This window comes from Crinia signifera, chromosome 5 (genome assembly GCF_055691185.1).
Source record: "Crinia signifera chromosome 5, ASM5569118v1, whole genome shotgun sequence".
Lineage (NCBI taxonomy): Eukaryota > Metazoa > Chordata > Amphibia > Anura > Myobatrachidae > Crinia > Crinia signifera.
This window is the reverse complement of record NC_139221.1, coordinates 90946455-90960576: the sequence shown is the minus strand read 5'-3', so window position 1 is coordinate 90960576 and position 14122 is coordinate 90946455. Positions and strand designations below refer to the sequence as shown.

The 14122-nt window shown below is 42.9% G+C and overlaps 1 protein-coding gene across 1 annotated transcript in view; it reads left to right on the top strand.

The window, feature by feature from the left end:
• The window catches only part of AFG3L2 (AFG3 like matrix AAA peptidase subunit 2), a 55346-nt gene extending 46561 nt beyond the window's left edge, over positions 1 to 8785 (top strand). Inside the window, 7 exon segments of the mRNA XM_083187674.1 lie at positions 550 to 657; positions 740 to 865; positions 1820 to 1930; positions 3216 to 3331; positions 6215 to 6415; positions 7622 to 7816; positions 8248 to 8785. Of these exon segments, the coding sequence (XP_083043800.1) occupies positions 550 to 657; positions 740 to 865; positions 1820 to 1930; positions 3216 to 3331; positions 6215 to 6415; positions 7622 to 7816; positions 8248 to 8490 (1100 nt within the window). The 3' untranslated portion in view covers positions 8491 to 8785.
• Positions 8786 to 14122: the final 5337 nt, after the last annotated feature.

Sequence of the window (14122 nt, the reverse complement as noted above, 5' to 3'; positions counted from 1 at the left end):
ACTACAAATATAGTCAAGTCAATTAATTGAGGTTCAGTTAAATATCGCACCAAAAAAAAAAATAGTCTCTGTGAGTGACGCTGGCAACCTTAAGCTTGCCATACATCTACACATTTATTGTCAGATTGGACTGGTTAGAACAAAAACCTGGTACTATTTGAATGACAGTTTGTCAGTTTGTCAGTTTTTCAGCATTTTGAAGCAAATGATCAACTGTCAATTGCTCTCATCCGTTACCAGGTTTTTATTCCAACCTGCCAGATCTGACAATAAATCTGTAGATGTATGGCTAGCTTAATATTGCAAAAGATGCCGTCATGCATGACCAATGGGTTGAGATGTGGTGCTGGAGGTGCTATACAGGGAGAGCTTGGGACCTCCCTGCAGCTCCTCATGAGTCTGCGTTGTACAGAAATTAGACCCTTCATAAAATATAGTTACCATAAAAAACTCCTTTCTCTTTATGATTGTGCAATAAAGTAATCCAATGCTATAGTGTTTATTTACTCGCTTGTTAGATTGTTTTTGATCCACTTTATCTCTCGGCAGGTTTTAATACAGCAACAAATGTTGTGGTGTTAGCCGGCACAAACAGACCTGATATCTTGGATCCGGCTCTACTGCGACCTGGCCGATTCGACAGGCAGATTTACATAGGTGATGGGATACTATTAACGAATCTGGTAACGCCCCATAAATGTGTAGAACCTGCTAATTACTGTCTTCTTTCCAAATACAGGACCTCCAGACATAAAAGGCAGATCCTCTATATTTAAAGTTCATCTCAGGCCTTTAAAGTTAGAAAGCACTTTAGACAAAGACGCCCTGTCTAGAAAAATGGCAGCTTTAACGCCAGGATTCTCAGGTGAGAAGAGAATAGCGGTCACTTATGCTCATCATGGGGAAATACAAGCTGAGAAATGTACACACCTATAAAGAGCAGACGCTTTCTATAGGTATCTGCTGTGATTTAGGATAAAGCTTTATCCGCAATTCCAGGAGCCATGTGTTTCCCAGCTTAGCAATTGGTAATGTGTGCCACATGGTAGTAAACCAACTATACAGATCTGTCCTCATACATATTTGCTGCAGTCACACCAAGCAGCCCCTCTGGGCACACCAGGTCGTGGGCCAGATTATCTAAGCTTCAAAAGTGATAAAATGGACAGTGGTAAACAGCCAGCCAATCAGCTCCTACCTGTCATGTCACAGACTGTGTTTCAAAAATGTCGGGCAGGAGCTGATTGGCTGGTTGTTTATCACTTTTGATGCTTAGAGAATCTGGCCCTGTGTGAGAATCTTCTGACGTCCTTTTTCTCTGTATGGCAGGGATGGGGAACCGTTGGCCCTCCAGCTGTTGTTGAACTATACATCCCAGCATGCCCTGCTACAGTTTTGCTATTTGGCCATGCTAAAACTGTTGCAAAGCATGCCAGGATGTGTAGTTCAACAACAGCTGGAGGGCCGAAAGTTCCCCATCCCTGGTGTATGGAGTCTGAATCTGTATGCAGTTTTTTCTAATACATGTTCCGCTGTGCTCTGTATTTAGATCACACAATATACAAGTGTCCTATATTAAATTAATCAGCGCATTCTTCTCATGTGTCCTAGTCACATTGTTTTCAGACACCCAACATTAGTAGAAGTGCATGATACCTAGCTGCTCACTCACACCAGACGTCTCGCACTACATGTCACTTTGAGGCTAGATGGATGCATCTATAGGTTATGTTGGGCCTTCATAGTTGCCCAATCTAATGTTACTTACTGACAAGATTTCTTTCTATTTTTCAAATGTATTTTATTTTGCATTGCGCAGGAGCTGATATAGCAAATGTGTGTAATGAAGCTGCGCTTATTGCTGCCAGACACCTTTCTGATGCCATAAACCAGAAGCACTTTGAGCAAGCCATCGAGAGAGTCATAGGAGGTGAGAGATTATAGTGTGACTGCCTTGTGTAAGGCAATAGCTGCATCATCTCTACATGGTGTCAAACTGAATGCTTTGGTGTTTTATGTCTGTGACCGTGTGCTGGATAGTATTTTTAGATTGCATAAATTCAAGTGAATATATTTTTTCTCCTTTCCAACACAAAGCAATACTCTGGTCTCCAGTAATCTGTGCTCGGGTATTAATAAACCTTTCCAAAATGGCAAAAGTCAAGATTCTGCATGCAGGTTTTCATAATAAAGTCTGTGCTTGAATATGATACTTTCTTTTTTTTTTGAGTGCAACAGATAAAATTAACGATAGAATTAATATATAATTAATAATACTTTATTAAAGCCATAATGGGGGGGATTACTGTACCGCTTCTCACTTTTTTCTTTTATTTTACAATATAGGATTTATCTTCTGGTGATTTTGTGTTGTCACATCATTTGGGTGTATGATTTGCAAACCAGTGACTTCTAAAATATACAATTGATGTCTTCATTTATACATCTCCTGCATGTGTTGACTGCTGCCTTTCGTTTGCCACACCTTCTTATTATCTGTATCGATTGGTCTGACTAAAGACCTGTGCCTTTCATCTCCTAAAGGGCAGGTTTAGGCCCTGTTTGTCCTGATCCATTGGTTTAGCTTTTGCTTCGGGGTGTCCTTTGTATGCAGTCACCATACAATACCACACTTCCCATCTTGGTATATAAGGTTGGTTTTGGAGGCTGTCTAAGTCTCCTTTCAAGCCTATTGAATCGGCAAGTTTGAGCTATCTCACTTGGCCGGTTGTCTTCTTTCTGACCCTTGCATTTGCCAGATGTCTTTAGTTGCCTGGCGAGTAACCTATACTGTCAGTCAGGCCTGTTTGTGCTTGGTTGTGCCTATTGTAGCCTCTCTCCGGGCTCTTTTGGTTCGCTCGATGTAACATTCACAAGGTTCTAGTTTACATACATTACGTTTACATACGTGTATGTTCGATTTGCAATTTCGTTATGTGTCTTTGCTAAAAAAGACTGGGGAGCTGCTGGAGGTGGGAGGGGCTAGAGGGTTAATTTAGTTTTAACTCCGTTAGCGCCAAAGCCCATAAGCTGAACTGTAACTAGACATGTAATATCTAATGCAGTGTTCCCCCAAATTGATTTAGGATAAGGGATTTAACGATGAGTACAAAATTCCAGTGGGTTATGAATGTCCAGCATGGAATTATAGGGGCTAGTGTTTTCCTGTTTCATCTATACTAAATGACCTATTTTGAAATTCCTGTATTTTATAGGCTTGGAAAAGAAGACTCAGGTTCTCCAGCCTGAAGAAAAAAAGACTGTTGCTTATCATGAGGCTGGGCATGCAGTAGCCGGGTGGTACTTGGAACACGCAGATCCACTTTTAAAGGTAAATTACACAATTTGGTCTAGCGATCTTCAGTGTCCTATTTGTTTACTGGCATCATAGATAGTCGTATCCCCTTGTCATTGCACTCCGATAAATACTCTAATTCTCTCTCTATCTCCTCTCATCACTTGCTGCAGCCCAGGACATGGGCAGCCTAGGTGTATAGGCTGCTCGTCATGTGCGAGCGCTTCGCTGTGGAGCAAAGCGATTGCACTTTACCAATGTATCAGCACATTTTTGCAGGCAAAAGTGGGGTGGCCTTGTCCTGTGCTGGGCAGTTCCCCTGTAGCCGAGCGCTGGCAGTTGAACTTTTGCAGTCAACTAACACTGAATCAGGCTCCATGTCTGGTACTTAGTGTATAAGGCTCTACAATATCCGGTGTCTAGTGTAATGAGCTTGGAGCGACATCTAATGCCATGTGTATTTTTATTTATTTTTTAGTTAATTTTCAATATCAAAAATACAAAATACATACATACAATCCATCAAAATGGGAATCAAGTTAGTTTAAACACATATGTAACCAGTCCGTTCCATTATATCACAAACACACACATTGACAGTGACACGTTCACAGCTCACAGTCCCTTACTAATCCTTTTTTGACCTCTCCTACCTTACCTAGAAGGTTCTTCCTTCCTTCTCTACCGGTCGCGGCCCCCCTTTTCCTTCCCTAACCAATGCCATGTGTATTACATTATTATGTAGAGCCAAAATAATGCCATGTGTTTAAACTGCAGAACCAGACTGTGTGCCAAGTAGGGCTACCTAATGGCTTTATGCTGTCATCCTAGTAGATGCTCTCCCTTTCCTTCTCTGGGCAGGTCTGGCTGCTGTACTTTAACGCGATAATCACCTTAATTGTTCATTATGTAGAACAGCAACCAAAACAGCTAACGCCAGTTATAGTACAAATGGCTATTTAGAGGATAGCTCGAATGAACTGGTGACCCAGCAGTCACACAGGAGGAACTTGAATACAAAGTTAAAAGGATGCATTCCAGTAACACACTACTAATACCGGGGTGGCCAAACCGGTCCTCTAGATCTACCAACAGTACGTTTTTCAGGATACCTGTGGATCTGTAGAATGTCGGTTAGGAATTAATGCATGTTTGAAAATGTGAGTTAACAGGCAGGCGGGCAGCTGTGGGTGGACAGCCGCAGGAGGCAGTGACGCAATAGCCAGCCTCCCCTGCCCAGGTCTAAAAACCTAGAAAGAGATGTTTTACCTGCTCGTGTACTGGAGAAAACCCCAGATCTGGCTTTTTTTTTCCTTTCTTGTAGCGGTTTCCACTGCCCTGCATTGACCTGGCAAAAAAATGGGTTTTAGGCTGGTGGAAAAGGAGTATTCGTAGATCTCGAGGACTGGTTTGGCTATCCCAGCACTAACATATACCGACTGCCATACTCCTATGACTATGGGGGTAGCCAATTTTTTGCGCAATTTTTTTGGGATGGGGGAAAAAATGGGTATATAGAAGAAACTATATATATATATATATATATATATATATATATATATATATATATATATATATATATATATATATATATATATATATATATTATTTATATATATATATATATATATATATATATATATATATATATATAAAAAATTTAATGTGATTCTTGCCAGATGGTAATTTTCTAATTATAGTCCTTTTTTTCCTTTGAAAAAAATGACCAACAATTTGCCAAAAACACATAGGGTCTGCGATAGGCTGTGGACCTATGTGTTTTCATATGATTTTTTTTTTTTTTGGCATGTACATAGTGTACAGATACATTCAATACAGAGTCTAATCCAATATTGAACATGTGTTCTATTATGGATGATAGTAATTGCATTATGCTCCACTAATTGTAAGTGAGAAGTTCCCATGTAAACCATACTGTGATGGCATATAGCTAGTGCTATTTACGGTACTTGTGGAGTATCACGGCTCCCACGATGGCCATCGCACGGGAAAAAATCGCATACGATTTTTAACAGAAAATCATCCAAATGCATTGAAATTAGTATGAAACCTGTTCAATGGCCCCCAAATGTCATTTTTGAGGCTGTACCACCCCCACTATCAACCCGAAGCGTGGCGAGCTCAGCGGTACGCCTCCTACGACCTTTTCATACCCTCACTATCCACGTCGGCGTGGAGTTGAGAATAGAAAGTGTGGCGAGCGCAGCGAGCCACCGAGCCCAAAGCGTGGCGAGCGCGCACGGATACCTTCACAGGTATACGCGTCCCCTCGCGGGCTTCACAGGTGTGCGCGTCCCCTCGCGGGGCTCGCCACGCTTCGGGCTCGCTGCGTTCGCCACACTTTCTATTCTCAACTCCACGCCGACGTGGATAGTTGGGGTATGAAAAGGTCGTAGGACGCGTACCGCCGCCCCTCGCGGGCTCGGTGCGCTCGCCACGCTTCGGGTTCGCGTTGATAGTGGGGGTGGTACAGCCTCAAAAATGACATTTGGGGGCCATTGAACATGTTTCATACTAATTTCAATGCATTTGGATGCTTTTCTGTTAAAAAACGCATGCGATTTTGTAAAAAAAACGGCAAAAATCGCATCCAATCGCATGCCACTATATATGGCATGCGATGGCAGCCGTGATAATCCACAAGTACCCTATTTACTGCTGTATTTCTGTAGAGGGGAAATGAGGACAAGTGCATGACACTTTATTTTGTTTAAAGATTACTACTTGACAAAAGAATGTCTAGTCTAAATACAATATGTTCACACTCAGACAATTTTCTATAATAAACAAGACCACAATCAATCACACTGGTCTATCTTCATATTATTGAGGATATTTGAAATTTTAAATACATGTTTGGAGTGGACATCGGCCCAGAAACACTCTCTTGTCTTTCAGGTTTCTATCATCCCACGAGGAAAGGGATTGGGCTACGCTCAGTATCTGCCCAGAGAACAGTATCTATATACAAAGGAGCAGCTGCTAGACAGGATGTGCATGACTCTGGGCGGTCGTGTCTCAGAAGAAATATTCTTTGGGAGAATTACAACCGGCGCACAGGATGATTTGAAGAAAGTGACGCAAAGCGCCTATGCTCAGGTGTGTCTGCTCGTCCTTTTTCACACAGTGGGGTAGCTGTATTAAGCATGGTAAAGAGTGGAAAATGAGAACGTGCCAGTCAATCAACTCCTGTCATTTTTCAAACCCTGAATGATTGGTGTGTCACCTTCCACTTTATCAGGCTGCCCTTGCTTCTTATAGAAAGGTTATCTAGTACTAGCATTGGATGTATTATCTTATTTGGTGGTGTTTGTAGTCTGACCAAATGTCCTTCTCCGCTGGGGACACCATATGTCTGATTGCCATGTATTGGTCTAATGGACCAGTGCGCTGGCTGCTACCTGTGTCACCTTGTAGAGAACTCCTCCTTTATCATCCAGAGTTATGAGTGCTGAGCCCCCTTGGCCACAACACCTACATTTTCTCCATGTCACTTGTGTGCCCTTCACAGTTTATAAAAGTTTCACCGCTTTTACTGCTGCATGATCCTAGAAGCTCTGGAAAGCACATGTGATGGTGGCATCAGAATCATGGATACTGGCAAGGCCTGCAATATATGTGCAGTGCTGTATATAAAGTGGCAGAGAAATCGGTGCAATATATGAGGGATTATCTGCAGTATATGATTGACAATGGGAGGATGAATGCTTAGCATTCTATGAGTGCACATGAAAGGAGTAGGCTAAGAGCTCAGATCCATGTTATAGCATCACATCCCGTTTCTAAAGTGATGAAAATAAGTAAATTACCGGAAGATTATTTTTTCACTGTCCAAACCCAATATCTGCCTTTTTTTTTTTTTTTAATGGAGGCAATCGTCCATATTTAACATTAAGGGGGATATCCTATTGGTACCAATGCCGAGGAACTTTTCGCTCATTGCTGGCATGTATCTGGGATTATACTTAGGGGGTCTTAGGTAGCCAAAGCATAATCCCCCAATAAGCAGCCCTTCAGAGCCACACCAACACATACTGTATGCCTTGAAACTTATCCCATGTTATTGTCCGTAAATGGTAAATTTTCATCCGGGAAAAAAAACTGCTTTAAAGGATAGTCCAATGCTCATCATTGGGCAATAAATGTTGAAATCAGATATCCCATATGTATATTTCATGTAAATGCTGGGTAAATCTTGCACTACCAACTGAAACCAGAATGGTACAAATGTGTTGTTGAAGCAAATAATGGGAGCTTTGTCATTTACAGAGTTACATTTATTTTTTCTTACTTTACTTTTTATAGATTGTCCAATTTGGCATGAGTGATAAAGTTGGGCAAGTTTCATTTGACCTTCCTCGTCAAGGGGAAATGGTGTTGGAGAAGCCTTACAGTGAGGCCACTGCTAGACTGATTGATGATGAAGTACGAATACTGATCAACTCTGCTTATGAAAGAACTATGAATCTCCTTACAGAAAAGAAACCTGATATAGAGAAGGTAACAAGCTAGGGCAGGTTTCTGAATACATGGAACACCACCTTTCCCCAACATACACTACTACATCCTTTATAATAATAGCCTAGTGCTGCCCCGGCAGCCACTAGATACCACTACACACCCCAACATATAAAGGCACTGTCAATGGTTTTCTAATCCACATCTTCCTCATAAACCTGCATAACACAGCATTAGGACACAAGGTGCTCACCTCATGCGATCTGATACTTAGTCTTCCCCGCATGGGTAAGTAAGTGTTATATACTATATTCTCCTGAAAGGATCTTCACATATAGTTAGTTCACATATAGTTGTCCTGAATTACAAAAGCAGCAGTGATAGCTACTTTTATTGACTGCATACATTTTTGCGTAAATATTTTGGCTGCATATTCGTTCCACAAAATCTGTAACTTTTTATTTTTTTTCTAGATTGCTCTCCGTCTCTTGGAAAAGGAAGTGCTGGATAAAAGTGATATGGTCGAACTCTTAGGTCCAAGGCCATTTGCAGAAAAATCGACATATGAGGAATTTGTAGAAGGTACTGGCAGCATGGATGAGGATACAACACTTCCCGAAGGTCTGAAAGACTGGAACAGAGACCGTCAAAAGGAAAAGGAGGAGTCAAGCGACGAACAGATCGCCCGACACATCAGTGGAGGAATGCCATTTTGATTGGCTATATATTTGGTGAAAAGAGGCAACAATGTTTTTAGCAAAATAAAGCATCCAAATAGGTGATCACACTCTGGGTATGTGTTCACATTATGCTTCATGCTTTATACAAGAGGATAAACAGATGGAAAGGCAAAGATATGACCACAAAGGACAGCCATTCTTCCTGGTTAGCAGGACTTCAAAATGGCTGGGTGTTTATACAAACAAAACTATATAGATATAAACTTATTGAATTATCTGATCTGTGTCAGACTCCGAGTTAAAATAAATAAACTCCCAACTTTTAATGTTTTATTCTAAAAAGCAACCACACTTTCTGAGCTACACTTGGTTTACTTACTGTAGCTAGTGACCAGCTGTGCATTTCTGTCATGTACACATTCGTGCATTAACTCACAAAGACCGGGCAGACTTATGCAGAATGAGCCACATATAGAGAATTAGTATTTGTTCGTCGGGAGGCTTGCCACCTAGCAACAGCTGGTGGGTTATGGTGTAAGCCTCCCGACATACGCTGGAATGGTATAGTGAAATAAAATTTTCACTTACCTTACCACAGCCAGGGGAGTAGGGAGCTTAGCTGCTGATGCATGACATGTGCACAGGCAGTGCACATATACTGCAGGTCCTGCAGGTGCACTCTAGTCACATGCACCTGCTGTATATAAGGCTAAGCTCCGCCCCCTGAGGTCAGATTTTACCTCAGCGCTGAAGGGAGGAGGAAGCTGTGTCTGTGTCTGCTACAGACAGACTAATAAAATCCCCATCCTTCAGCAAAACAAACGGCCCTCCAAACATTACATGGCTGTGGCTGCTTATACCTCCTCTTCCTCACAGAATGAGGTATTATTTAAGAGGAGAAAGTTATTTAACCCTGTCAGGTCGGAAGACAGCAGGGAAGTTTCTGTGGAGAAAGGAGAGCCCAGTCAGGCAGAGTTTCTTCAAGAGATGCCTGTTCAGGCAATAACATCTCTTTACCAGGTATTGCCTGCAGTAGGAATACCTGAGAGGTCTGTAAAAGGAGAAAGGAGAGCCCAGACAGGCAGAGTCTCCTCCTCCCCTTGCCTATTCTCACAGTGTTGTGGAAAGGCACAAAAATAAACAAACAACAGTACATGTTTCTTCAAGAGATGCCTGTTCAGGCAATAACATCTCTTTACCAGGTATTGCCTGCAGTAGGAATACCTGAGAGGTCTGTAACAGACCACCCTCTCTTGCCCATGGCCGGCACATTTTCCTGCCTGTCACTGGCAGTATGCTCAACAACAAGCTCATAACAGGGACTAGTGCTCAGAAAAGGGACTAGTCACCACAGTACACAGTCCCCAGCTAACTCACAGGGAGTGGCTTGGGAGTTGGAGGATGTAACAAGATCCAGTGAATCCTCTCACAGGGGTGAATATAGTGATTTGCAAATGACCTGAGTGGCATTGGCAAGTGAAATGCCCCATTTATGCTATACACAGCACACTCTGCCCTGAACAAGTGCTTGAGGTGTAGTAATTCACCCAGCTGGCTTTTGCAGCCCCTCATTAAGGAGGACAGATTGTTCTCTGTAACACCTGGGCATTCCTGAAATCCCTGCCCTTTTTACCCTAGAGATTGACTCTGCTTTCTCAGCACAAGTGGGGGGAAAAGTGCTGCAAAAAATAAATAAATACAAATAAATAAAGTTCATAGTAACTGACACTGTGGGCCAGTATTATTTGCCCTGGATAAGGCAGAGTAAAAAGGGTTCCAGCGAACTCCCTAGATTCCCTGCTTCCAAATGGCCCTATTGAAAGCTGTTAATAGAGCTACCCTGATGATTGGCCAGGCCTTTAATTCTATTTCAAATGCCTGCAGAACTGCCAGCAAGCAAGTGCAGATCTCAGTAATGTCGCTCCTGCATCAGTGGATGTCCCAAACTTAATTCTGATCTTTCAGTCCTGACTTCATACACAAGGTTAAGTTCTGCTAAAGTCCCCAGCCCTTCAAGGGGCCTGTTTGCTAGGAGGGTCATTCTGTTAGAGCCAGCAGTTTGAACCTAGAGCTATGTGACAGCCACAGAGTGCTCAGAGGAGGCTTCTCCCAGACACAGGTCACGAGAGGTGAAGTGAATATCATTCTTATAAAGACAGAGGATTCCTCCCTGTCTTTCCAGAGCATTGGCCTCCTGTAGGCGGACTACCATGTACAGGTGGGAGGAGGGGCATATTCCCCTTGTTCCTTTTCCTAACCAGATATGCTCCCATCCAGGGAACACTAGTTCTGGATGCTGGATAAATAATGTCCCTGGCCCTTTAACAGGGCTAGATCGAGTTGGCAGACAATTGCAAATAGGTTGGGTCAGCTACCATTTCCCTGTAAGGAAACAGGACCATTCATATAGGCCAGTACTGAATATATATGAAACCTTGGTCTTTCCATATGGAGGGTTTAGCAGATATACCCTTTAGGCTGGTCCAAGCTAAACATTGTAGCTAAACAGACCCGAAGGAGGCATTGAACATGATACTGGAACATCCAAATCATAGGAGGCTGCTAAGTTCCCTGTGGAGAGACGTTCCATGCAACTGGACTGTAATGGATTTCGGACTGTCCAATGCCCCTTACATACTCATATGCATCATGAAGGCAGCAATTACACACCTCAGACAGTAAAGGGTTCACTGTTATTATCTACCTAGGTAATCTCCTGGTAGTGCATGCAGAACAATTGTCCCCCTTTTCTCCCAGGTATCTTATCCTGTCGCTCCTCTGGCATCTAGGTTTTTATAAGAACCTTGAGAAATTTGTATTAATACCTTCCCAATCTGTTGTCTTTCTGGGGTCTTTGATAGATTCCTCTTCTTTATCAATAGCGGTTCCCTCAGACAAGTGGAACGCCATACAAGTCTGTTTCTTAGGTGCTCAGTTTTCACTGAGAGACTTGGCTAGGCTGATAAGGAAAATGAGAGCCTCAGATCCTGGGTTTTCTCCACGTACCTCTCATATGCAGACAATTCCAGAACCTCCTATCATCCCTTATTTGACAGGATTAGGACAGACAAAATGATACTATCTCCCATAGTCCACAGGGAGATTCACAGTTGGAAAACATTTCCTATTCCAGATCTCCCCTACCTCCTACTCCAGACATAGTCATCACATCAGATGCATCCCTCATGGGCTGGGGGGGCATTCATTCAGTGCAATACAGTAGGAGGGAAGTGGACCGCTTGAGATTCTAAAGCTCATATCAATCTCAGAGCTAAGAGCTGCCAGATTGGCTATATCCTCTGTATTTCCCTCAGACCCACGGGATAATTCAGTTCAGCTTTGTCTGGACAACAAAACCACTGTTTATCTACCTCAAAAGAATAAGAGGCACTTGATCTTGCATTCTCTGTCAGCAGGCAATAAATGCCTGGAAGTGGGCAGTACAGCGGTCCATTCTCCTGTTTGCTACATGCATACAAGAGGAGTTAAACAAGATAGCCATTTCCTTATACATAACCAGTCATACTGTGGATTGAGCGACTCTCCAGTTCCTTCAGAGGTGTAGATTTAGATCCCACTGCTGCCATAACACACCAGAGATCTTTCTCAGAATTGCAAAGACCTTGGGTCACCCACAAGTGGATACGTTTGCAACACCATCAAACGTACAAGTTCTGACATTCATATCCAAATATCAAGGGACTCTCCACATGGATGCTATGTCCTTTTTCGCGGGCTGACATTCCACTTTCATATGCCTTTTTCCCTCTGGCTCTGCGGTTGTGGGTCATCCACAAAATCAAAACAGACGTGTCCAAAATACCCAAATATTTCTGGCATACTCTGTCTGGCCCTCCAGAGTTTTGTTCCCTTTATCAACCTTTTTCACAAGGTTCCGGGCTTCCTCTAGGTTCATCTACAGACTGCTTCCAGGGCAGCACAGACCTACTGAAACATCTTCCACATTGTATGTGGATTGCAACATTACTAGGTTGCAGACCATTCCCAACCTCTCTGCCTTTTCCACGCCTTGCCTGTTTTAGGCCTAGAATAAGATCCAGATATCAATCCATAATTGAATTTCTAGCCTTACAGTCCTCTAACCTTCCTTCTTCAGGCCCCCTTTTCCGAGCCTAGCATAACTCTGGACTTCCTTGCCACCACATTCGAAACAGGTTTGGCTTATGCCAAGATATGCTCATATGGCTTGACTCTAGCTCTCCTTATCCCAGGCCTCAGAGAATAAGAATACTTAAAGGATTCTTTCTAGCTAGCCCACCATGCTATGGCATTCTACCTGGTGGGACATTAATCCCTTTTTGTACTTCTTGGCCACTATACCACCATCTGCAGATATCTTTGGCCTTTCAAAGAAGTTAGCTTCACTGTTAGCCCCTGCCTTTGCAGCCAGAGGGGCTGAGTTTTCATCAAACCACATATCTGAACCTGGATGACCACTACGCCAATGGGTTTCCTTATTATTCTACGGGGACACACAAAAACAAGTTCCATGCACACACCTCTGGTGGAATGTGATCTGGTCAGAGACCAGTCAGATCCAGATCTTTGTATAGTTGATTGCCAATCCACTTACTTACCCCTCACAGTACCTGTAAGGAGAGACATCAAACAAACTTCTCTCTCACATGCCAGAATATTTTTCATCCTGCCAGACCTTTTTATGACCAGGGAGTGTATAGTTTCCACCATACAGAGTTCTGGAATAGACACTCCACTTCAGAGGCCATCTCCTTCACTGTGACGCAGTTAATTCAATGGCTGCTAGAGGCATACCATTTCAGCCTGTATTGCAAGCTGCACATTGTTCATCCGCTTGGACTTTCTTTAGACATTGCTGGAGGCCTTCTGGTTCTCAAAGAATTGTGTTCCTTAGAGCAACCACCAGGTGTGTGGTAGTCTACCCACCAGCTGTTGCTAGGTGGCAAGCCTCCCGACGAACAAACACTAGTTTGCAGGAATCTATGATCTGCAAACTCTCTTTGTTCTAGGGAATAGGATTGCCACCTAGCAACAGCTCCCACCCTTCCCACCCAGTACCTTGCTAGGTCTGCTGCTTGTTCTCTCTAAGGTTCGGTTATATACCTAACTTATCCTTTGATTCAAGGCACTCCAAAGGCCTAGAAGAAGCAACAAGTGCAGTCACCTAAAGATCAGAAATTAATTATTTCCTCTTCTCTGCTATACTCACAAGTTTGCCTCAGTTTATAACATGCCTGGCTACAATACAGCATGGCAGTTATTTCAGTTGTTGGTTCCTAGTCCAACCCAGTTTCATTGTTACTCCTTCCAGTAGAGTTTCTCAGATCTGATCTATGTTTGTTATGAATGTTCTAGTTAACATTATTTTTGCATACAATGGTCTTTGCATACAATGGTATTTCTCTCTTGTTCCACTTTAGGATTGCCATCTGTAAGCTTCTGTAAAATCTGACCTCAGGGGGCGGAGCTTAGCCTTATATACAGCAGGTGCATGTGACTAGAGTGCACCTGCAGGACCTGCAGTATATGTGCACTGCCTGTGCACATGTCATGCATCAGCAGCTAAGCTCCCTACTCCCCTGGCTGTGGTAAGGTAAGTGAAAATTTTATTTCACTATACCATTCCAGCGTATGTCGGGAGGCTTACACCATAACCCACCAGCTGTTG